The sequence below is a fragment of the Hippocampus bargibanti genome, linkage group LG09 (genome assembly GCF_051943395.1).
Source record: "Hippocampus bargibanti isolate YZ-2025 linkage group LG09, ASM5194339v1, whole genome shotgun sequence".
Classification (NCBI taxonomy): domain Eukaryota; kingdom Metazoa; phylum Chordata; class Actinopteri; order Syngnathiformes; family Syngnathidae; genus Hippocampus; species Hippocampus bargibanti.
The window spans coordinates 1,562,501-1,589,003 of record NC_142742.1 but is presented as its reverse complement, the minus strand read 5'-3'; the positions used below and the strand labels follow the sequence as shown (position 1 = coordinate 1,589,003).

The 26,503-nt window shown below is 35.5% G+C and overlaps 1 protein-coding gene across 1 annotated transcript in view; it reads left to right on the top strand.

Moving 5' to 3' along the window:
• The window catches only part of fndc3ba (fibronectin type III domain containing 3Ba), an 83,249-nt gene that overhangs the window by 15,396 nt on the left and 41,350 nt on the right, over positions 1-26,503 (top strand). Inside the window, exons 2-3 of the mRNA XM_089004673.1 lie at positions 13,521-13,666; positions 15,187-15,262. Coding sequence (XP_088860799.1) covers positions 13,550-13,666; positions 15,187-15,262 — 193 coding nt within the window. The 5' untranslated portion in view covers positions 13,521-13,549. The remainder of the gene's footprint in view (positions 1-13,520; positions 13,667-15,186; positions 15,263-26,503) is intronic.

Sequence of the window (26,503 nt, the reverse complement as noted above, 5' to 3'; positions counted from 1 at the left end):
AGAGGGGGGAGGGGGGTGGTCATGTCTGATGTAACAGCCCGAAAGCAAATTTGTGATTGAATGAATGTTTTGTTTCGGTTGCTTTGTATTAACTCAAATAGATAGAAAGCTAGCTAGCTGGCCGATCGTTAGCCAATAGATAGATATCTAGCTAGATAACCAGTCAGCTAGACAGCGATAGCTCTGAGGTAGCTAACTCGCTACATGGCTAATAGCTAGCTACCTAGCTAATAGATAGTAAATCGCTAGCTAGCTAGGTAGCCAGCTAGATAGCTAACGAAATTAAAATGTGAAGTCAAAAGAGGAAACGTTTCACACACGCCTGATCAATATAATAAATCAATAAAACATTTTTGATCCTCTGTTTTGAGTTATTCGGGGTTGAGTGAACGCTGGCGCGTGTGGCTGCCGCTGCTCACCCACAGAAAAACTTACCTGGTGACTGTAAAGTGACCTTGAGAGTTTTGAAAGGCGCTTAGAAATGAAATGTATTATTATTATGATTGTTTGAACTTGGCCATGCCCACTAGTTGACTCCGCCCCCCCCTCAACCCAATTTCTCCAGCTTCCATACTTCCTTTTCTCCTCCTCTTCATGCGCCACATGATTTTCTGTCCCCACTTGAGCCACCCCCACACATACTGACATCCCGCCTCTTTTTTCCCCCGCTCCTTTCCATCACTTCCAACTTTTCCTCCTTTCGTGGCTCCTCCCCTTCCTCCTTCTCTTCTTGGCTCCGCCCCCCCCCTTAACTCACTGCCTTCTCTCGCCTCCTGACCCACTAATGCCAACTTCTCACGCCACCTCCTGCCCCGTCGTCTCTTTACCGTCACCTTTCCTATAAACCCCCCCCATTTTTTCAAGCCCCCCACCCCCTCATCTCCTCCCAAACGACTCCGAATCCGAAAATCAGAATCAGAAAACCTTTATTCGTCCCACAATAGGGAAATTTGCAGTCCACAGCAGCAATTTGAAAGGGGATGGGGTACACACACACACACCACACACACACACACACACACACACACACACACACACACACACACACACACACACGAACATGGACAATGCTGACAGCTGTCCAGCTGTGGAACGAGGGAGAAGGGAGGTTTCCAGATGTGCGCTTGAGCAAGCTTGGGGGGTGCGGCAAAGGGGGGGGGGTTGTTGTCAAGATGAAAATATGAGATGTGGAAAACATGTTTGCGTCGCTTGATTGTTTGCCTTGATACACGTAACCACACTTTTACATTTATGATTGTTTTTTTTTACGATGAAGCTTCAATATTTTTATGAAGCGTCAATGTTTTAACTGAAGCTTCACCTAACCTCAAATTCTGCCTCGCAATACAATGCCGAAAAAAATATGCATGAATTAAAATGGAGGTTTTGACATATCAAAATGGAGGTTTTTGCATATCAAAATGGAGGTTTTTACATCAAAATGGAGGCTTTTAAATAATAATAATAATAATAATAATAATAATAATAATAATAATAATAATAATAATAATACATGTCATTTGTAAGCGCCTTTCCAAAACTCATATCAAAATGGAGGTTTTTGCATATCAAAATGGATGTTTTTACATATCAAAATGGAGGCTTTTAAATAATAATAATAATAATAATAATAATAATAATAATAATAATAATAATAATAATAATACATTTCATTTAGAAGCACCTTTCCAAAACTTCCATATCAAAATGGAGGTTTTTACATATAAAATGGAGGTTTTTAAACATCAAAGTGGAAGTTTTTACATATTAAAATGGAGGTTTTTACATATCAAAGGAGTATTTTAAATAATAATAATAATAATAATAATAATAATAATAATAATAATAATAATAATAATAAGTCATTTATAAGCGCCTTTCCAAAACTCTCATATCAAAATGGAGGTTTTGACATATTAAAATGGAGGTTTTTACATATCAAAGGAGTATTTTAAATAATAATATAATAATAATAATAATAATAAGTCATTTATAAGCGCCTTTCCAAAACTCTCATATCAAAATGGAGGTTTTTAAACATCAAAATGGAGGGTTTTACATATCAAAATGGAGTATTTTAAATAATAATAATAATAATAATAAATGTCATTTATAAGCGCCTTTCCAAAACTTCCATATCAAAATGGAGGTTTTTACATATCAAAATGAAGTTTTGACATGTCAAAATGGAGGTTTTTACTTATCAAAATGGAGGTTTTGGCATATCAAAATCAGAATCAGAATCAGAATCAGAATCATCTTTATTGCCAAGTATGTAGGACGCACAAGGAATTTGTTTCCGGTAGAACACGCTGCACTAGTATCGTTGTCAAAAAAATGGAGGTTTTGACATAGCAATCCAGTAATCCCGAGAAGATACCCAAAATGCTACGTCACCCCCTCCCCCTCTCAACCACCCAGCGTCATCAATATGTTAAAAAATGTTGACATTAATACGGGGAGGAAATGTTGGCGGCCTCCAGCTGTTTACAAGACGCTTGTGAGCGTGGACAATAGCTTTGAATGTCTGTGTTTCCATATGTCGCCGTGCGTTATGTAACCGTCGTCTGTTCCCGGGATGTGGTGCGAGGGTCTTGTTCTTTTCGTTTTGGAACCGCCGAGGCCCTCGCCAAAAAAGTTGTTTTTTCTTCCCGGCAGTCGGTTTGGAGTCAAAGCGCCATGTTTTGACAGGGAGCAGGAATGCAAGGGGGCGGGGTCTTTCCAGGAAGTGCATGGCAACGGCTGCAGATCCCAAATTCTTTTGGCTACGTTGGGTTCCCTTGGAAATGGCGCATTTTTTCTTGGTTGGGGAGTCAGGGAACTTTTTTGCTGTTTCTAACGAGGTCCTGCTTTCTTGCAGCTTTGCCATGAAAGATTTTTTTTACACATACACATTGTATATATATATCTATATATATATATATATATATATATACAGTAAAGTCTCGTTATATCGATATTCTCGGGAGTCCGAAAAATATCGATATAACCAGACTATCGATATATCCGACCCTGCGCGCATGTAATTTTCTCCTTGCGTGCATAGAAATAGTATCGTAATAAGCGGGACTATCGATATAACCGATATCGATATAACGAGACTTTACTGTATATATGTATGTGTATATATGTATATATGTACAGTAAAGTCTCGTTATATCGATATCAGATATATCGATAGTCCCGGTTATATCGATACTATTTCTATGCACGCACGGAGAAAATTACATGCAAACAGGGTCGGATATATCGATAGTCCCGGTTATATCGATATTTTTTCGGACTCCCTTGAATATCGATATAACGAGACTTTACTGTATATGTCAAAGGTCACGTGACAGTCTTGCTTTTTGCCATGAGACTTATGGAAAGATAAAACAAACAAAAGAAAAAGAAAGACTAAAGTGACTTGGTCATCTGTTGCGGTTGGTATTCCAAGAAACCAGACTTGATGATAGCTGGAAAGCACATGGCTTCTCATTTAAAAAGGAAGGCGCACAATTGCTGAGGACATCTTTTTTTAAGTGGGACGACGCGTCCCGACTCGTCTCCCGCCGCACTTTTGACAAATCTTGGCATTTAAAAAAGGCAGCAGAGAGGCAGCAAATGAAAGAGTGAAGCAGGCAAACGAGTCGTTCGTCCAGGGAAAGTATAATTGCCATTGAGACGTCCTCTAATCTGCAGCGCAGATTTTGCGAGGCCCGTTCCGGAATGTTCCAATCGCTCCGAACACGGACCAGTTGAGTGAAAAACTGGCGGGGAGGTTTTTTTTTTCTCCCCGTATTTATTTATTTATTTATTTATTTATTTGCATTATGACAGGTTTGTTTGAGTGCAACATTGATACTTCCTGTCAAATTTATTATTATCATTATTATTATTTTTTTTAGGGCAGCGAAATTAAAATCAGTTCAAATTACTTGACCTTTGCTGTGATCCAATTTTCGTGTTTTTTTTCTTTTCTTTTTTTTGTGTATAAACAATGTGCAGTAATTTATGAGGGCACAGTCAGCGATTTTTATTTATTTATTTACTTATAGTGTTGTTATTTATTCATTTATTTACTTGTTCATTTATCTATTGATGTATTTATTTATTTACTTTTTCATTTAGTTTTTTATTTATTTATCTGTACTGTTTTTAATTATTAATTCATTTACTTGACCATTTATTTATTCATGTATGTATTTATATACTTATTTATTTCTTATTTATCTATCTATATTGTTTTTTTTTATTTGCTTGTCCATTTCTTTCTTTCTCATTTATACTATTTGTACTTTTTATTCATTTATTTATTATTCATGTGATTTTTATATTTATAGTTGTATTTATTTATTATTTATTTTATTTATTTATCTATCTATCGCTCCTGTTGTTATTTATTAATTTATTTACATGTTCATTTATGTATTTATTTATTTATTTACTTATTCATTTATTATTTATTAATCTATCTACGCTGTTTTTATTTATTAATTTATTTACTGGTCCATTTATTTATTCATTTATGTATTAATTGTTTCGTTATTTATTTATTATTTATCTATCTATATTGTTTTTTTGTTTATTTACTTGTATTTATTTATTATTCATACTCTTGATCTATTTATGCTCTTTGTTTATTTGGATTGGATATGCCTTTATTAGTCTCACAGTGGAGAAATTTACATTTCACAGCAGCAAAGTGATGAAAGGAATGAAAGTAGAAAATTATTATTATTAAAATTAGTATTTATTTTATTATGTATCTATTCTATTATTTATTAGTTATCTATTTATTTGTGATGCATACTATTTATTTATTTATTTATCTATATATCCATTTATGTATTTATGTTTACTCAAGCCGCTATAAGCCGCAAGTCGCTATTGAATAGCAGCTATTGAATATTGAGATGTTCCAATATTGCGCTAAAAATTGTTTCAGATCTTTCGCTCTATTTGATTATTATATATAATTTTCAGTAGGATATCAGAATATCAAAATATTGGATAGTTCTGTACCATTTTTAATATATGATGAATAAATAAATAAATAAATAAATAAATATAAATATTAAGTTAATTAATGTAATTATTTTTCAATCAATATAACTTATTTCATTTTTTTTGTCAGCAATGTTATTTATTAGTAATTAATTTATATATATATACAGTAAAGTCTCGTTATATCGATATTCAAGGGAGTCCGAAAAAATATCGATATAACCGGGACTATCGATATATCCGATATCGATATAACGAGACTTTACTGTATTTTAATATTTATATATATCATTTATATTTTTATACATATATATATATATTAAATGTATATATATATATATATATATATATATATATATATATATATATATATATATATATATATATATATATATATATATATTTAGCTAGTTCCTCATTACAACAAAAGTGAGTTTCGGCCTGGTGGTCACATTTGCATGCAGTTGCAGAGCAAGAAATGCTCGTTCGTGGCAAGAATGTGTGACCTGACCCCCACAAATCAGGCATCAACCCAGCAAAGTGCATTCCAACCCCCCCCCCCCCCCCCTCTTAAAAACCCCACAAAATTCACCTTTTTTGTTGAGAACCAATCTACACCTTCAGTTTACCGTCCACTTTTTCCCCTCTAAAGTGCACATTAGCACAGCTGAGCTTTCTAATTACAGCGCCAAAAAATTCCAGGGTGTCCGCGGTGGTGCCTTAAAAAAGCCAAAGTCACCCTAAAAAAAAAAATTAAAAAAAAGACTCGTAAACCCCAAATCAGCACTTTTCGGTCTTCAAATATGCCGTAAACAAACCTATTTTCTTGTAGGGAATCGTGATCACGAGCGAAGTACATTTGGTCGCCGAGCGTAAAAATCTCATGACGAATATCGACTAATATCCTGGCTTTGAAATTATTATCTGAGTCATCGTAGAGGACGGATGGCGCCTGTGGAAAAAAAGGAAGACTTTTCCATGCTGTGTGTGTGTGTGTGTGTGTGTGTGTGTGTTTTTCTTTTATTTTTAATTCTTTAAGCAATCCAGAAAGTGGTCACACACATCTAATTGGAACTTTTGTAGTTCCACCAAGTACAAGAATGTTCTTTAGTAACGCTTCCAAACCTCTGGACAAGTTATACCATAATATATCATTATCAGGGAAATTAGTTTTACAATAACAAAGACCAAGAATAGTAAAGTATTTGCTATCTATTTGCTATCTATTCGCTATCTAACTAGCTAGCTGGCGACCTAGCTTACTATCTATTTGCTATCTAACTAGCTAGCTAGATATCTATTCGTTATCTATTAGCTAGCTAAGTTTCTTTCTATTTGAGTTATTCCGGGTTGAGTGAACGGTGGCGCATGTGGCTGCCGCTGCTCACCCACAGAAAAATTGTCAAGTGACCTTGAGCATTTTGAAAGGCGCTAACTTCAGTCACGGTGTCAAATAGTGGAAATAAGTGACCTGTAAGGGTTAAGTTAATGAAAATACTGCAATGCACCATGGGTAAATGAATATTCAAATTAGGGTTAGTGGAAATGGTCAATGGTTCGTGATTGGGGTCAAAGGTCACTTGTCAAAAGTTAGTTGTTCGGGTTAGTTGTCAGGGTTTGGGTTAGCATGCCTGGTTACGGTGACTATTTATATTATGTTGTATTTTATTTATTGTATTCTATTTATTATTGTATTTTATTTATTATTGTATCTATGCTGGTCTGTGACTGTGAAGTGTCCTTGAGAACTTTGAAAGGCGCTTGAAATAAAATTATTTCGAAAAAGTATTATTATTATTATTATTATTATTATTATTATTAGTGTTATTCTTATTCTAGTTATTATTCTTAGTATTCTAGTTATTATTATTATTAGTGTTATTTTTATTCTTGTTATTATTATTATTGTTGTTGTTGTTGTGTAAATGAAATGTATTATTATTATTATTATTATTATTATTTATTATTATTATTGTTATTATTCTTGTTATTATTATTATTATTATTATTATTATTATTATTATTATTATTATTATTGTTGTAAATGAAATGTATTATTATTATTATTATTATTATTATTATTGTTGTAAATGAAATGTATTATTATTATTATTATTATTATTATTATTATTGTTGTAAATGAAATGTATTATTATTATTATTATTATTATTATTATTATTATTATTATTATTATTATTATTATTATTACAAGAATCAACAGTTCCTTAAAAAAATGAAACATGGCAATCTACTTTGGGTTTGTTTTACTCTTGTTTCGTGTGATTTGAGGCAAGATCTTTACCCCCTTTTTTTCCGACTGGAGTCTCTTGGCCTACTTTTGAGGGAATGTTTTGTGTTTGGGCTTCCCGTCTTATCTCACATCAATGAAACGTTTGGAATGAGAAGCAGAGATGCTTCAAATGCGCCTTCGTCAAGGTGTCATGTCCTACTTTGGACACCCCGAGGGGGGCGGGGATGCCGAAGAACTTGTTGCGACACGGTTATGGAAGTCTTAGCCTGATTGTGTGTGGGTTTTGTTTTGTTTTGTTTTTTTTTTTGGTGGAGCCGGTGTCCGTTTACATTCCGCCCCGCCCATTCTTCCCCACTGCGGGTGACGTGTCATGGCTGCCGTGACCAGGTAGTTTGGGAGGCGGCCCGCACTCGATGTAATCGCTTTGGTTGCATATGTGCTATGTGGGAAACCTCCACGGCGTTTGCCGTTTATAAATCCTCCTTCTCTCTTGCCCGAGTGTGTGTGTGTCTGTTTGTATGACTAGTCTTGTGAGGACCACTAACAATTTATCCCATACATCGTGGGGACATTTTTGACAAGTGAGGACCTTTTGGCCGGTCCTCACAAGTTTTCATTCTAAAGGCTTCTAGAGGGTCGATATATGCATCTTGTTAAAGTTTCAGAGAGGTCCTCAAATTCACCCAAAATGATTTTTTTAGTATGTATTTTCATTTCACTTAGATACACACACTTATTACTCACTGTGTTTGTTTGTGTGTGTGTGTGTGTGTGTGTGTGTGTGTGTGTGTGTGTGTGTGTGTGTGTGTTAATGAGAGGAAAAAGTCCATACCGCAAAAAGTAAAATGATATTTTAACCAAATTCACAAGAGGGGTGAGGACTTTGAATGTACCCATTCAGAAACCTCACTCCTGCTGTTATTTCAGTTTCAAGTCCGCGTTTTATTTTTTTGTTTTTAAACAAGTTGACGTGGGAAATGGGGTGACATTTAGTCTTCAAATGTAACACTAGTTCTTCTCTAAACTTATCAGCGACGTGGTCCTCACTCCTATCCTATCCTCACAAAAATCATTGAAACAGGAATGTGTGTGTGTGTGTGACTTGACTTGAGTACAACATTCCTTTCCACCCTTCCAACCCCCTTGCCGTATCACTCCACCTCAGCTAAGAAGGTACTCACAAGTGATGTATCATTTGCGAATGAGCCGGTTCTTAGAGCCGGATCTCTGAAGGGAACGAAGAGAGCCGGCTCCTGACAAGGAGCCGGAAATTGGAGTCAACTTTTTTTCTCCTATATTCCGTGCCCCCAGTCTTCGGTTAAAGTTAAATTAGTCAAGATGCGTGGTAGACGAGGGAGGGGAGAATTACAGATACACGCAGCAGTGCGAAGAAGGCAGGTGGTGGTGGGGGGGCGGGGTCGAGAAACAGAAGCACACTGTGAATAGGACAGGAAACAGGAAAGGGAGACGACAGAGCTTGATAGCGCTACAAAGAAAAAACAAAAGTGGGTAAAATGATTGCAAGTGATTTTCAGCCATTTTCAATTGGAGATGACAAAGGATTCAGAAAATATACTCATGCTCTCAGGAAATATTTGGGCTATTAAAGGCTTCTGATTCTGATTCTGAAAAGACACTTTCTCAAAGAGTCATACAAAAAAGTAACCACAGGGAAGGTGAAAGTTAGTGAATGAATTCTGTGCACATATAAATAAAGCCATATAAATACAAATATTTGATATAATGTATTTTTTTACACGAGTAATTCGTTTTTCACATAATTTTACATTATTTTTTTGTCGTTAATTTAAGCCACAAAAAAAACTGAAGAGCCATTTGGGAGCTAAAAGAGCCGGATCTTTTTCATGAGCCGAGCCAACAGAAAAGAGCCGGAATTTCCATCACTTCTGTGGACCGATAAATCAAGCCATCTAATTAAAAATATTTGATATCGTGTATTTTTTTACACAAGTAATTCGTTTTTCACATAATTTTAAAAGATTTTTGGTAGTTAATTAATTTAAGCAACAAAAAAAAAACTGAGGAACCATTTGGGAGCCAAAAACGCCAGATCTTTTTCGTGAGCCGAGCCAACAGAACCGGCTCTCTGAAAAGAGCCGGAATTCCCATCACTTCTGTGTCCATATAAATCAAGCCATATAAATAAAAATATTTGATATTGTGCATTTTTTTACACGAGTAATTCGGTTTTCACATAATTTTACATTATTTTTTGTAGTTAATTAATTTAAGCAAAAAAAAAAAAAAAAACTGAGGAGCCATTTGGGAGCCAAAAACGCCAGATCTTTTTAGTGAGCCGAGCCAAAAGAACCGGCTCTTTGAAAGGTGCGGGAATTCCCATCACTAGTACTCACACAATGAGAGTGAGAAAGGGACCCCCCCCCAGCCCCCTTTCAATGAATACCTTTTTGTAAAAAGAGCGCGACTTGAATGCGAGTGGCAGTTTCCCACCATATTTAGCGGCTTGTTTTTATTTCTTGATTTTTCTGTAACTAAACGCACACGGGCCTCTGAAATATTTCAGTATTCCGCGATGCTTATTTTACTGAAGAATGGTGTACTCGGAATACAGAACAGACCATAATAAGTTGACAACTATATTTTCAGTCTGTGTTTAGTTTGTCTATCTTGCAAGGTAGGCTAGTTGTCTAAAAAAATGATCTAGCTAGCTAGTGAGCTAGCCTGGTTGTCTGTTCGTCTGTCTATCTAGTGAGCTTGCCTACTTGTCTGTCTATATATCTAGCAAGCTAGCGAGCTAGCCTAGTTGTCTGTTTGTCTATCTATCTTGCAAGGTAGGCTAGTTGTCTAAAAAAATGATCTAGCAAGCTAGCGAGCTAGCCTAGTTGTCTGTTTGTCTATCTATCTTGCAAGGTAGGCTAGTTGTCTAAAAAAATTATCTAGCTAGCTAGTGAGCTAGCCTAGTTGTCTGTCCGTCTGTCTATCTAGTGAGCTTGCCTAGTTGTCTATCAAACTATCTATCTACCGAACTAGCTTGCTTGCGAGCTAATGAGCTAGCCTAGTTGTCTGTCTATCTACTACTTTCATTCCTTTCATCACTTTGCTCCCGTGAAATGTAAATGTCTCCACTGCGAGACTAATAAAGGCATATCCAATCTATCTCGCAAGCTAGTTAGCTAGACTTGTTGTCTATCTGTCTGTGTATCCATCTACCAAGCTAGCCTAGTTGTCTATCAAACTATCAATCTAGCTAACTAGCCTAGCTGTCTGTCTGTGTGCCTGTCTTTTCTTCTATCTAGCAAGCTAGCAAAGTTGTCTATCTGTCTACCCATCCGTCTATTAAAGATTACATTTGATTATCTGCTAGCCATTAGCCGCTAAAACAATAGTAACCAGCGCTGTGTTATATCATCTCCGTTGAATTGTTTTCCGTGTGACATTTTGATGTTGCCAACAGTACATTCTTTCAAAGTTATCGAGAGAGGTATTCTTCAGCTTTGTGGGTTAGCATGTCGCAGAAGCCAGTTGTTTATTTTATTTCATGTATGTATTTCTTTTTGCTGCTTATTACAAATCCATTGTGAGATTGAGTTCACTGACTGGCGCATCCGTTTGCATTAGCTTGGAAAACTCATCCGCACGCACGCCTCCTGGAAGGCCACTCGCATGGCGGCAGACACAACAAAAATGAGATTAGAGCGCGTCAGCGCCTCCTCGACCAGATAAAAGCTCACCTATTCACTTTTCAGGCTAACTTGGATTTAACCTGTTTCATATCGGCTGCAAATGCTCTTACAAGTGGCCCATAAAGCTCCGTACGCCGCGACGGGAAGTTTTTCTTTAGCAATATGACAAATGCACTCTGCGTTTTCATATATATAAAAAAATGACTTGTGTTTTAATTAATTTTGTGGATATATATCATCGCTGCCCGGTGGCATCCGTACATATGCCCAAATTGCTACTTTTCAGGAAAAAAAAATGAATGAATGAATAAATAAATAAACAGGCAGATAAAAAAATAATAATAAATAAAGAAACAAATATAGCGACATACGTAAAAAAAATAAACACACAACTAAATAAATGAATACATAAACCACCCTCAACTAAATAAATGAATACACGAATGAATAAATGAATAAATAAATGAATGAATAAAGAAACAAATATAACGCCTTACATAAATAAATAAAAAACATGAATAAACATGCAGATAAATAAATTAATAAACAAACAAACCCAAATAACTAAATAAATAAATACATAACTAAATTAATTAATTAATCAATTAATTAATACATGACCAAATAAATGAAGAAATGAATAAATATATAATATAGTTAGATAAATAAAATAAGTATGACACACATAAATAAAAACATAAATAAATGAATAAACAAACCCCAAATAACTAACTAAATACACACGCTACTAAATTAATTAATCAATTAATACATAAACAAATGAATGAAGAAATGAATAAATATATAATATAGATAAAGAAATGAACGAACAAATGAATGAACAAATTAATAAATAAATCTTCTTCTTCTAAATAAATAAATATATAAATAAATATATAGATAAATAAATAAACCGGCAGATACATACGTTAATAAATAAACAAATATAATGACATGCATAAATAAAAACATAAATAAATTAACACACAGATAAATAAATAAATGAATAAACAAACCCCAAATAACTAACTAAATAAATACACACACTACTAAATTAATTAATTAAGCAATTATTACATGAACAAATAAATGGAGAGATGAACAAATGAATGAACAAATGAAGAAATGAATAAATACATCATATAAATAACAGATAGATAGATAGATAGATAGATAGATAGATAGATAGATAGATAGATACAAACCCCAAATAACCAACTGAATAAATACACATATGAAATAAACAGATAAATAAATAAATACACAAATAGATAGATAAATAAATAAATAAATAGATAAATAAATAAAGAGATGAATAAACAAATAAATAGAGAAATAAAAATAAATAAATAAATAAATAAATAAATAAATAATAGATAAATGAAGCACCGAGAAAATACACATCTGGTGATGTTGCTCTGTTAAGCTAACAAGCTAACTTTAGACTGAGGTTGTCTGTCTTCAGTCTTCTTTGCTCTTCTCTTTTTCCTGGAAGAATCGGGAGTGGTGTTACCACCATCTGTCTACGATGCGTCGACGGTGTGTGCATGCGTGTTGGAGGCAGGATGGCCAGGCCGAACTGGCAACGGGGCTCGGCTGAAGGAAAGACAAAAAAAAAAAAACACGATTTTGCGGTTGGAGCGCAACATGTGATTAGAAGTGCTGAGGCAGAGCCATCATGGCAAGGGGGCTGACGTTAGCGTGTGCTGACGTTAGCGTGCATGCGTGCAGACATTTGTATGTGCGGCCCGCCGTGTTTATGGTTCACACAGCTGTGGGATTGACGAAGCCTTTTTTGAAGACCTCGTTGGTGTGAAGAGGAAGGATGTCCGGATAAAATTGAACACATGCAGCTGTAGTGCAATTAATGATGTCGTCATACCTCCATTTCTTACGTCAACGGCTTGAATTATTTCAAACACCAGCGCTATGGAATTCCGTTTTTATTTATTCATTTAGTCGTGTAGTTATTTATTTATTTATTCTATTTGTGTATTTATTTATTTGTGTATTAATTATGTGTGTATTTAGTTATAAGTGTATTTATTTAGATGTATGTTTTTTTGTTTATGTATTTATATATTTATTTATTTTTTTATTTATATGTGTATTTATTTAGATGGATTTGTATTTGTTAATTTATTTGTGTGTTCTTTTTTTATGTATTTACATATTTATTTATTTATTTAGATGCATGTTTATTTGTTTGTACAGTTATGTATTTATTCAGTTGTTAAATTGTTTTAGATTTATTTTATTTTATTTATTTATTTGTCAATTTTTTCATTTGTTTCACAATCAGAAAGTTTTAAACTGTCCCATGGGGGAATTAATTTTGTTTTTTTTATGTTTGTTTGTTTTACTTATTTGTGTTTATTTATTTGTCTCTATATATATTTGTTTGTTTCACAATCTGAGAGTTTTTAACTGTCCCACAATGGGGCTATTTATTTATTTATTTATTTATTTATTTGTTTGTTTGTTTGTTTGTTTGTTTGTTTGTTTGTCATTGAGCTCATGGCAGTTTTCTGTCGGAAAAGGAAATGCAAGATGACATCATGTCGGCACATGTGCGGCTGACTCACGTCTTTCTTTGTCTGTGTATTTTCCCCAGGTAGGGCAGTTGAGTGAATTTCTCCATGAATGTACGTCACCATGATGATGACAGACCAGATTCCACTGGACTTGGCTCCGCCGCCTCTCCTGAATGGGGAGGTCCCGCTCATGCCGCACATGGTTAACGGTGACGCAACGCAGCAGGTAAACACACACACACACATAAACGCACACGCACACACATTCCTGTTTCAATGGTTTTGTGAGGTCCGGATAACTCCAGATAAGGAGTGAGGACCACCGTTGCTGATAAGTTTAGAGAAGAACTAGTGTTACATTTGAAGACTAAATGTCAGCCCATTCTCCACTTCAACTTCTTTAAAAACAAAGAAATAAAAAGTGGACTTGAAACTGAAATAACAGCAGGAGTGGGGTTTCTGAATGGGTACATTCAAAGTCCTCACCCCTGTGGTGTATTTGGTTAAAATATCCTTTTGTTTTTTGTGGTATGTATGAACTTTTTCCTCTCATTAACCACACACACACACATAAACACACACAGTGAGTAAAAAGTGTGTGTAGCCAAGTGAAATAAAAATACACACAAAAAAATAATTTTGGGTGAATTTGTGAGGATGACAAAGCACTGGCCATGGCTTCTAGCAATGTTTTTTTTTAGTTTTCCACAAGGGTGCAGCATTTCAATTTCTTCCATGTTAGCGCTTTGTAACAGCTTCAGCTTTTGTTAAAGCGCTTTCTAAACCAATATGGATTGCTTTTTGTACATCTGCCCCCACTTCAAGCTCAGATAACTCCAGACTCATATAATTTAGGAATTAACTCTTTTTTTTCTGATGAAAGAAGAGAGGCTAAGATTTCTTACGCTGCATTGAATGTTTATGTCGTCCTAAAACTCATTAGTCTGTGGGTCCTGGAATTTGAGTGACAATGACAAAAACCCTGGCACTGGAGTCGACATATTTTTGCACACGTCTGACAGTGAGTGAGTAAATAATGGAATCACATTTTTTTAAATCAACAAAATATATGATGGAATGAAAAAAAGTGGAAAATTTTGGAATGATGTCGTAAGAATTTCAGCGCGTTGTTGCGCAACATTTTGATTATTATTATTATTATTATTATTATTATTAATTTTTTTGCATATATATATATATATATACGAGAACTGAACATCTGCGATCAAGTAACTCGGCCACTCCACCTACGCGGTCAGGCGGAGGGGGTTTTCTCATCCCTCGGCGAACGTGGGTCACCCTGTACTCGACGCTGGTTCCCATAGCAACAGCTTCGCCGCCGCCGCTGCTGCGGCAGCCGACAGGGCAGGAAATGTGCGCGTTTGAGCAAGAGGAGCGGCTCGCCGCCGCCACGGGCGAGCCCGCCGACTCCAAAAGCGGGATACCGCCGTGGTTTTTTCCCGCCGCCGTGCACCTGTAGCGCCTAAACGGTTACGCGTGCTGGGGGTGCGCCATTAAACGCCATGGAGGGGCACCTGTTTCACGTCTGCAACCACGTGTACACGCTCGACCATCTGCGCGCCGACAATATGACGGTAGGGCGGGGACGTTAGGTTTTATTTACCCCCACCGCGCTTTTCCCGGCAGCGTTATGTCAGTGCCGACTGTCACTCGGCGACGTAATGTCCTCTTTTTCACATATAAACGTGAATGTGTGTGTGTGTGTGTGTGTGTGTGTGTGTGCAGGTTATCCTGGTCCAAGTGAACCCGGGTGAGACGTTCACCATCCGGGCGGAGGACGGATCACTGCAATGCATCCAGGGTCAGTATTCCCTTACCGGTGGTCCCGTTGTCATAGCGATATCCATGTGTGTGTGTGTGTTGTGCAATCATTTGTCTTATTTTTATATACATTTAGGAACTTGCGACATTAGTAGTTTGTGTTTCCCGGTGATCAAAGAGCTTTTTTTTCCCTTGTCGTATAGCGCGAAATAGTTTTGGCGTCCCTCAAGGAACGATCTGCATCCCCTGCTTGTTTTCTTTCCGGGAAAGGTTCAGCGCGAATAGCTTCTTCTTGTCTTTTGTAAAACAGCAGCATCTATCCATCGTAAGACTTGATTTTTAGGAATGTGCAATATTAATCTTGGTTTTAGGGGAGGAAAAAAATCCAATGTCAGGATTTTGCTGGTGTTTATTTTTTGTTGCGTGATTAATTTAGTTTCGAAATTGCGATTTCCCCCTCAACAGAATTTTTTTTTGGTCTGATAGGCCAGGCTTTTGCCAAAATTAGCCCCACCCTCCTCCCCTCCCAGCGTTCAAGCACAATGCAAAAACACCCCAACATTTTTCCTGCGCGTCTTGTGTCAGCTTTTCGTTGAAGGACACCCTGAACGTAAGCCCAATACGCCAGCGATGGAAACGCTAACTGCTTTCATTCGCGTGAAGTACGTCAAAGTCAAAGAAAGCCTCGCTAGCACTTCCACTGGGCTGTGACGGCGGTTGGGTTGTTTGCGGGGGAGGGGGGGCGGGGGGGGGGGGGGGGGGGGGGGGGGTGGCGGGCATGAATTGTAAAACGGGGGAATTCCCCTTAATCTTGCGTACGCCGTGTCTCATATCGATGATGTCAGCGGAGCGTTGAAAGAGCCCCGTTGTTCCATTTATCTCGGCTGCGGAACACATACCTGCCTCCCACCCCACTCATTTTACCGCTCTGCTACCCCCCCCCCCCCCCCCCTTCATTGTATCCCACACCCATCTGTGATATGCTAACTCCTTAAAGGACAACCGACATTACTTTTTTGTTTCCTAACTGACATCAGAAAAACGTTTTATAGCATCTAAAATAGCCAAAACACGCAGTATGATGTTTTTAGTTAAATGCAAAACACCAATAAAATGACTTCAAGAATCCAAAATCTGCAAAAAATTGAGCTACGAATTGGGCATTTTCAGAAAGTCCCGCCCCCTTATTCGTGACGTCACGCCAAGACGTCTTGCCTTGCTCTAGAATCAAAACAATGGCTTCAGATTCGGAGAATATGCTTTCTTGTTCCACATCCAGTTATGAATATGATTCAAATAGTTCTGAAGAGGAAAGCATACATGTTTGCAATCGATTAAAGAATTTATTCCGTGTCATTTTGAGGCAACATTGTCGCACCCAAAAAAGGCAGAAGATGGTGACAAAGCTCCGTGTGGAAATTGACTGAAAATTTTTGTCACAACACAAACGATTCACCATCGCGTTATTTATGTGTTTTCCTTCTCATTTCGCCATCAACACGAAGTTTTCAGACCAAACCGCAAAATGCATTGACGTGATTAAAGGACTGCTACAGTGTGTCCTTACTCGGTCAGGGGCGTTCCTTCAGTGACGTCACATACGGACTCGTCACCAACTCAAAAACAAGACTTCCGGAATATTCAGAGCAAGTCTTAAAATGTAAAATATAGCAGCTATATGCGGTGGAATCTTTGTGAAATACGCTCAGTCAAAGTCATTTGAAGCCATTTTACAAATTATGGACACAACTTGTCCGGAGATGTCGGTTGTCCTTTAAAGCCCCCGCTCACCTTTTCTCCACCCGCCAGGTAATTGATTCCTACCCCCATTGCCACCCCACCCCCCACCGACCCTCAGAGCATTACCTCGGAAGGGAGGAGGGGCCATAGTGAATGCCTGAACAAAAATTCACTTGAGGGCATGAGGTAGAAGGAATGAAGGAATTTAGGAGGGGGCGGGGCTGTCTTTTATGAGGGTCCTGTGTGGGCCATTTTTTGCTCCATTTTGGGAGATGTTTCATATTTTTATTTGGTAACCTATACAAAAAGATACAAATATGCAAATGAGCAACACATGCAAATTAATGTTGATGATCAAGAAGGAATTGTGAAAATGAAGCAATGTGGGCCAATCAGCATTGTTTTTGATAGCCCTCTGTACCCCTCCAAAAAATTGCCAACTGCCAAAAATACCCCAAAAAAATTTTTTTGTTGTTTTTTTTTTTTTTTGCTATTTTTTCATTCTCAAGTCAGACCAGTCCAAATAATTTTTTGTTTTGTTTCACAAAACCATAAAAATGAGACCCCTACTTACAAACATTCAAGTTACAAACAACGGTACATACCAACATTTTTGTAGTAACATGTAGTATTCTCTGCAGTTGTACATGTACATATTTTAATAATAATAATAATAATCATCATCATCATCATCATCATCATCATCATCATAATAATCATCATCATCATCATCATAATTAATGCAACCGTGGGCTTCATATTTTTGCATAACGCTAACCTGCGTAACTCAAATTTGAATTTGGATCAGGTAGCCGATATTGTCCATTATAATACAGATTAATTTACATCTTGTGTTTATGAAATAATCCAATTTTTTTTTTTTTAACGTATGCTCAATTGCAATATTGACATCAGTAAAAAAAGGGGCGGCGGGGCTTCACGAGACAAATCAAAATCCACTTGCGAGAATAGCATCTCCAGTGCACGCCTCCTTCAGTCTGCAAATTAGCATTAGCGCCCACCCCGATTCATAGCGTCTCTCCCCCAAATCCCCAGGTGCCCCCCACCCCCTAAGCGAGACCGTTCCCCAGAGTTTTCCCACACTCACATCAAAGGGCATCACTCCAGAGGGTGTGTTCAAGGACCCCACTCTGGAATGCGCGCGCGCACGTGTGTTTTTACAAGGCTGGGTTGTTTTACTGTGTTGTTTGCTCTTTGTTGGACTTTTATGTGGCCTGATGAGGCCTGGAGGGGATGGGGGGGGTAGTGGGGTGTCAGTGGTGGTGGTGAATGGAGAGTAGGAAATGACGGCCATTGAGACAGGATATGACATCATCCTCATCGCCGCCCAAGGTTCCATAATATGAATCCATTCAAAGAATTGAGTTTGTACTTGTACTCCTGGGTAACTTTAGTTAGGACGTGAAAACTTGCAGGGTGGAATGCACGAAACATCGCCGACCCCCACCCTACCCCCGTTTTAGATGATGGGTTGACTGTGTAGTTTTTAGGGATTTGACCTTACAAGTTGCTGGTGGCAGGATGTACAATGGGCGGAGACAGAAAAAAAATGTTATTGATGTTTAATTTGATTTATCTTTATTTGCATTTTATTTTATTGCATTTTATTTGCATTTTATTTGTTATTTTTTATTTTATTGATATTTTATTTTATTTAACTGAAATGTGTTAATTTCTATTGTATTTTATTCATTTATTTTTAGTTTCTTATTTATATTTTTATATTTTATTTTATTTATTTTTAGTGTTTTATTTTTAGTGTATCTTATGTTATTGATTGATTTTTTTATTTTATGTATATTTTATTTTATTTTTTTAAATGTGTTAATTTTTATTGTATTTTATGTTTATTTTTAGTTTATCTTATTTATGTTTTTATATTTTATTTAACTTAAATTAATTTATTTTTATTTTATTCTATTTTATTTATTTATTTATTGTATTTTATTTATGTTTATTCTGATTTTACATTATATGTTTTAACATTTTATTTTATTTAACTTAAATTATTTTATTTTATTCCATTTTACTTATTTGTATTTATTTTATTTGTTTACTTTTAGTTTATATATTTTTTATTTATAATTATTTTCTATTTTTTCTATTCATATTTTATTTTATTTGTCTATTTTTATTTTATATTATTTATGTGTGTTCATATTTTATTTAACTTATTTTATTTTTATATTATTTTATTCCATTTTATTTATTTGTATTTATTTTATTTGCTTACTTTTATTTTACATTATTTTTTTATTTGTATATTTTTATTATATATTATTTACATATTTTATTTAACTTATGTTTATTTGTATTTTTTTTTTTTATTTTGTATTTTATCTGATTTTTGTTTATTTATATTTTATTTTATTTTATTTATGTTTATTTTTATTTTATATAATCTTTATTTATATTAATTTTTATTTTATTCTATTTCATATTTTATTTTATTTATGTTTATTTTTAATATTATTTATGTTGATTCATATTTTATTTTACTTTTACTTACATTTTTAATATTTACATATTTATGTATTTATTCATGGTTTTGGCAGGCCAATTCAGGTGTTGGGCAGAAAAAAAATCTTAATTAATTAATCAGCCTATTCTCCCCCTTCCAAAAATAATAAATATCTTGACATGTTTTGTCCAGAATGTAAAAACGTGCTTGTCATTGCCCGCCCTGCCTCGCTCTCCCTTTTGAACCCGATAACCTCGTCCGCGACGGACATGAAGAGGCAACATTGAGCGGGTGGAGTGGAAAAAAAAAATCCCAAAGATGGAAGGAGGAAAAGGTAAATAGGCAGTCGGGGTCAGAGGAGCAAATCACACCATGCGTGTCTGGTCGTGTCTGCCGCGTTGTGGGTGAGGCCGCTTCCTCTTCTAACGCCGCTGACCCCGAGCACCCCCTCCAGGCCAAATCCCCTCCCCCACCTCCCCACCACCACTGCCACCGACTCACTTCGGACCGAGCGACGCGCATTCGGGAAGTTTCCTTGGCCCGCTTTCCGGGCGAGTGGGGCGGATGTTGGGGGCGATTAGGGCGAGGAAGAAAGAGGAGGAGAATGCTGCCTCTTGTCTTCACGTGGGAGAAAAAAAAAAAAAACGGGGAGGGGGGCTTGCATTTTCCAAAAGGAAAAAGAGAAAAGAAGGCCAATCTTTTCCAGGGATGACATTCCTGGCTCGCTTGACGTTCGGGGTACAGCTGGGGATGTTTGCTTGCCCCCGCCCCCCCTCACTTTTCTCTTCTTGCAAATCTTGTTTTCATTCCTCCCCAACAACATTAAAATAAAAGGCCACATGCCCACATTTTTTTCCAAGTGCACCAAACTGTAATTTTTTTTTTTTGCAGAAATGTTGCTACTTCTTTCCTAAATTGATCCAATCACCAAAAATGATCAGAAACAACAAAAAAAAACAACAACATTGTTTGATTGTTTTTCAAAGGGACATTTTTTTGGGGGTGATGAATAAATATATGAACAAATAAAGAATTCATAAATAGATTCATAAATAAATAGTTGAATAAATAAGTGAATAAATAAAGAAATAGATAAATAAATAGATTCATACATAAATAGTTGAATAAATAAATAAATAAATAGTTAAATAAATAACTAGATGGATAAATAAATAAATGAAAAATAAATGATAAATACATACATAAGTAGATACATACATGGATAAATAAGTTAATAAATAAATGAATACATAGATGAATATATAGGTGAATAAATAAATAACAAACAAAATAATAAATAAATAGATAAATAAATCAATCAATCCATCAATCAATAAATCAATAAATGGACAAATAAGGTAATAAATAAATAAATAGATGAATAAATAAAGAAATAGATAAATAAATGAATACATAAATACATAAATAGATTCATAAATAAATAGTTGAATAAATAAGTGAATAAAGAAAGAAATAGACAAATAAATAAATAGATTCATACATAAATAGATGAATGAATAAATAAATAAATAGTTAAATAAATAACTAGATGGATAAATAAATAAATTAAAAATAAATACATACATAAGTAGATACATAAATGGATAGATAAGTTAATAAATAAATAAATGAATACATAGATGAATAAATAAATAAATGAAAAACAAAATAATAAATAAATAGATAAATCAATCCATAAATCAATAAATGGACAAATAAGTTCATAAATACATGAATAAATAGATAAACAAATAGATAAATAAATAAATGAGAAAATGGATAAATAGATAAAAACAGAAATGAATAAATAAATCAATCAATGAATCAATAAATCAATCTAATAAATAAATAAATAAATGAAAAACAAAATAATAAATAAATAGATAAATAAACCAATCAATCTATCAATCAATAAATGGACAAATAAGTTAATAAATAAATACATGAATAAATAGATAAATAAATAGATAAACAAATAGATAGATAAATAAATAAATGAAAGAAATGGATAAATAGATAAAAACAGAAATGAATAAATCAATCAATCAATAAATCAATCTAATAAATAAAAATAAATAAATAAAACATGTTTGGGAGACTTCATGTTTCCCACATGCAATTGTGAGATTCCTCTTTGGACAGATAGAAATATGTATATGGGGGAGGGGGGGGGGGGTTATGGAATTATTATTATTATTTTTTTTATTGCTCCCCAGTCGCCCCCTCCCGCAAATATAATCTTACATATCATCTATGCTGTGCATGCTGAATGGTCGATAGAAAGCTGGCTGTGTGTTTTTGGGGAGGGGGTGGGGGATTCTGGGAAAGTCCCTGTTGCAATTGGACTTGGAGCCGCTCCACCGACATGAAGCTTCGGGACCAAAAAAAAAAAAGAAGACAAGGGACAAATTGGCGCGGCGAGATCAAAGCGTCAAGCGGCTGTCAAAGGCCGTGCGTGCGTGACTGGGGGGGGGGGGGGGGGGGGGGGGGGGGGGGGGGGGGGGGGGGGGTGGGGGGGGTGCCCAAAAAATGTCTCTTTTTACTGGACGAGGAGAAGCAGCAAAGCATTATTGGACTGGGCCGAGCGTGTTTACTCGCCGACAGCTGTTGCGCCTCCTTCGCTCGACGCGCCCAACTGATTAGGGAATGGAGGTCATGAGTCACACGCCGTCTGGATCGTGTACATCGGGTAGCGCGCCGGCTAAAGACCCCCCCCCCCCGTCCCCCTGTCATTCATTGAGCCAAACAAACGTGCGACAAAAGGAACGGATTGTCTTTGTGTGGAGAAAGGCTGTTAGCTCAATGCTAACCCGCAATGCATAATGTCATTGACGGGCTAATGAAATTAGCATTCGCGTTGCCATGTTACAACGGCTGCGCTCCAGATCATAGCGCTCAAGCATGCAATATTTATCCCCTGCAAAGAGCGACCCGCGACCGACGTTTGGCAGTGTTCTCTTTGTTAGCTTGCAAAAAATGAGGTTTTTTTTTAACCTTGTAGCGATGAATAAAAACATTTAAATTATATCCCAAACAATTTTAGATGAAGACAGTTCAAGATTTATTTATTTTTAGGTGCATGAATTATTTATCCCCTGCAAAGAGCGACCCGCGACCGATGCTTGGGAGTGTTCTGTGTTAGCTTGTGGAAAAATCATTGTTTTTATTAATTTTGTAGCAATGAAAAAAAATTATATTTTACCCCCAAAAAAATTTGCGATGAAAAGACAGTTCAAGAAAAAAATATGTATATATATTTTGCTGCGTAAATTATTTATCCCCTGCAAAGAGTGACCTGCGACCGATGCCCAGAAGTGTTTTCCGTGTTAGCTTGCGGATTTTTTTTTTTTAACTTTTAGCATTTTTTTTTTCAATTTTACCCCAAAATTATTTAGCTGAAAAGACGGTTCAAGAAAAAAATGTTTTTTTTTTAGGTGCATGAATTATTTATCCCCTGCGAAGAGCGACCTGCAACAATGCTCGGAAGTGTTCTCTGTGTTAGCTTGCGGAAAACAAAAGTTGCATTTTTAAACGTTGTCGCAATGAAAAAAAAGTAAATTTTACCCCTAATAATTTTTGAAGAAAAGACAGTTAAAAAATACTGTTTTTTTTAGGTGCTTGTATTATTTATCCCCTGCAAAGAGCGACCCGCAACTGATGCTCGAGAATGTTTTCCGTGTCAGCCTGCGGATTTTTTTTTTTAACTTTTAGCAATTTTGAATTTCAATTTTACCCCATTTTTTTTTTGATAAAAGACAGTTCAATATTTATTTTATTTTTTTTGGTGCGTGAATTATTTATCCTCTGCAAAGAGCGACCAGCAACAATGCTCACAAGTGTTCTCTGTGTTAGCTTGTGTAAAACAAAAGTTGCATTTTTAAACGTTGTCGCAATGAAAAAAAAGTAAATTTTACCCTCAATAAAAAAGTACATTTTACCCCTAATAATTTTTGATGAAAAGACAGTGCTTGTATTATTTATCCCCTGCAAAGAGCGACCCGCAACTGATGCTCGGGAATGTTTTCCGTGTCAGCTTGCGGATTTTTTAAAAAACTTTTAGCCATTTTTATTTTCAATTTTCCCCCAATTTTTTTAGATAAAAAGACAGTTCAATATTTATTTTATTTTTTTTGGTGCGTGAATTATTTATCCTCTGCAAAGAGCGACCAGCAACAATGCTCACAAGTGTTCTCTGTGTTAGCTTGTGTAAAACAAAAGTTGCATTTTTAAACGTTGTCGCAATGAAAAAAAAGTAAATTTTACCCTCAATAAAAAAGTACATTTTACCCCTAATAATTTTTGATGAAAAGACAGTTAAAAAATACTGTTTTTTTAGGTGCTTGTATTATTTATCCCCTGCAAAGAGCGACCCTGCAACTGATGCTTGGGAATGTTTTCCGTGTCAGCCTGCGGATTTTTTTTTTTACTTTTAGCAATTTTTAATTTCAATTTTACCCCAATTTTTTTTAGATGAAAAGACAGTTCAATATTTATTTATTTATTTATTTATTGTGCGTGAATTATTTATCCTCTGCAAAGAGTGACCAGCAACAATGCTCACAAGTGTTCTCTGTGTTAGCTTGTGTAAAACAAAAGTTGCATTTTTAAACGTTGTCGCAATGAAAAAAAGTAAATTTTACCCTCAATAAAAAAAGTACATTTTACCCTTAATAATTTTTGATGAAAAGACAGTGCTTGTATTATTTATCCCCTGCAAAGAGCAACCCGCAACTGATGCTCGGGAATGTTTTCCGTGTCAGCTTGCGGATTTTTTAAAAAACTTTTAGCCATTTTTATTTTCAATTTTCCCCCAATTTTTTTAGATAAAAAGACAGTTCAATATTTATTTTATTTTTTTTTTATGCGTGAATTATTTATCCTCTGCAAAGAGCGACCAGCAACAATGCTCGCAAGTGTTCTCTGTGTTAGCTTGCGGAAAACAAAAGTTGCATTTTTAAACGTTGTAGCAATGAAAATAATGTCAAATTTTACCCCCCAAAAAATGTACATACAATTTTGAAACAATGTGGGTTTTTTTTAAACAGAATTTTTTCAAGCAATTTTTTTTTAAGCAGGGCAAATCCTGCGCGTGTTTGTGTGTTCCCAGGTGTGTCAAGTGTGATTTGTCAGCGTCTCCCAGAATTGGAGTGTTTTGCGTGTGTTTATGCGTGTCAGTGTGACTCCGTCAAAAGTTTATCCACAAGCGTCCAGGTGTTGCCCCGTTTTTGTCAACATTTTTATTTTATTTTCCGCAGACGTGTTTGTCTTGATGTATGAGCGCCTTGGTGTGTAATTGTGTACACATCTGTGTGTGCGCAGCTGGGCTGCTGCGTGTGTGTATACGTGCACGTTTTTTGTGTTGTTTTTTTTTTTTTTTTTTTTGAAAGAACAAAGCAGAGGAGGCCGAGTCCCTCCAGACATGACGTTGCTCAATTCTGGAGTAGAATCAGCAGCAAGTAGGTCGCTCTGCTAACCCAACCCAACCCCCCCGGGTGACCCCCTGCGGGCATTTTTTTTTTAAAAGGCCATTGATTGATTGATCACATGATTGGAATTTCCAATCATTTTTCAGTCGATGGACCTGTCGTCATTTGGGAAAACGTGTTCATCTTGTGTTGCGCAACAGAGGGTTTCGCGGTGTGCATTCGAGCTAGCGGATCGTTCCAAATATAGAAGATGGGGGGGACAGAGGGGGGGTGGAAAGAAAAGTAGGAAAAGCCACACATTTTTGGCCAAGTTCTTCTAATTTTTTTTTTTACCAAATGTGGAAGAAAACTGCGGTCCGGGGTAAATGCTGAGTGGCCTGTGTGACATGAAAACATCTTCTCCATGATGTAGCACCGTCCGCTGTTCCTTTTTATGTAACGGGAAGTGTGTGGGGGGGGGGGGGGCATCCGGTACGCGTATGTGTTGAGTCATTCATTCATTCATTTTGCTATCTAGCTAGATAGCTAACTATCTAACTAGTTAGCGATTTAGCAACTAGATAGATAGCTATCTCTCCAGCTAGCTCTCCAGCTAGCTATCCAGCTATCTGTTATTTATTCATTTCGTGATTTGTGTATTTGTTTAATTATATATTTGTTTACTTGTTTATTTCTTTCTTTCTTTCTTCATCTTTTGATTGTTTCTTTATTTAGTTTGCTTTTTTTCTACATGATCTCAAGTGGCTTCCATTTTGGTCTTATACTGCATTGGGATCATTTACTAATTTTATGTATTTATTATTTTAATATATTTATTTTATTCCCATTTTTGGCGGATATGAGTACCCATTAGGTTTTTTTTCTTTTTTTCTCTTTTTTCAATAGCAATTCACTTTCATTTTTAATTTGAAATACTTTATTTTCATCACAATGTTCTAATATTTTGATGTTTGACATTTTTAAGGACATTTTATATATATATTTTATATTTATATTATACAGTGTATATATATATATATATATATATATATATATATATATATATATATATATATATATATATATATATATATATATATATGTATATATATATATATATAATATATATATATATATAATATATATAATATATATATATATCAACAGGAGATCGTATACAGTTTATCATGTATCTGCAATTCCCGTACCTCACTAGAATAACAGATTTCATGTTTATAAAGACACAAATCTGAGAATAATTAAAAGCGACTGAAAGAATTATCATTATTATTATGATTATTACGTATAATTTTTTTTAACAGATACTTTTCAAGTCATTTGGTAATTCGCTGTCAATAGATGCTCTGCTATGACGATAAGTGACGAACGCGCCTGGCCGCTGGAATGTGCATGCGCATACCTCGTGCGCACACACACACACACACACACACACACACACACACACACACACACACACACACACACACACACACACACACACACACACACACAGCAACTAATTCACAAGTGATTTTACAGTAAAAGACCTTGCGCAATATGTGCAGGTTATGATTTACATTCCCCAGCAAATCAGCCATTTGATTCCACATCGACTGCCAACTTGTCTTAATTTAAAAATATTAAAAAAATACGT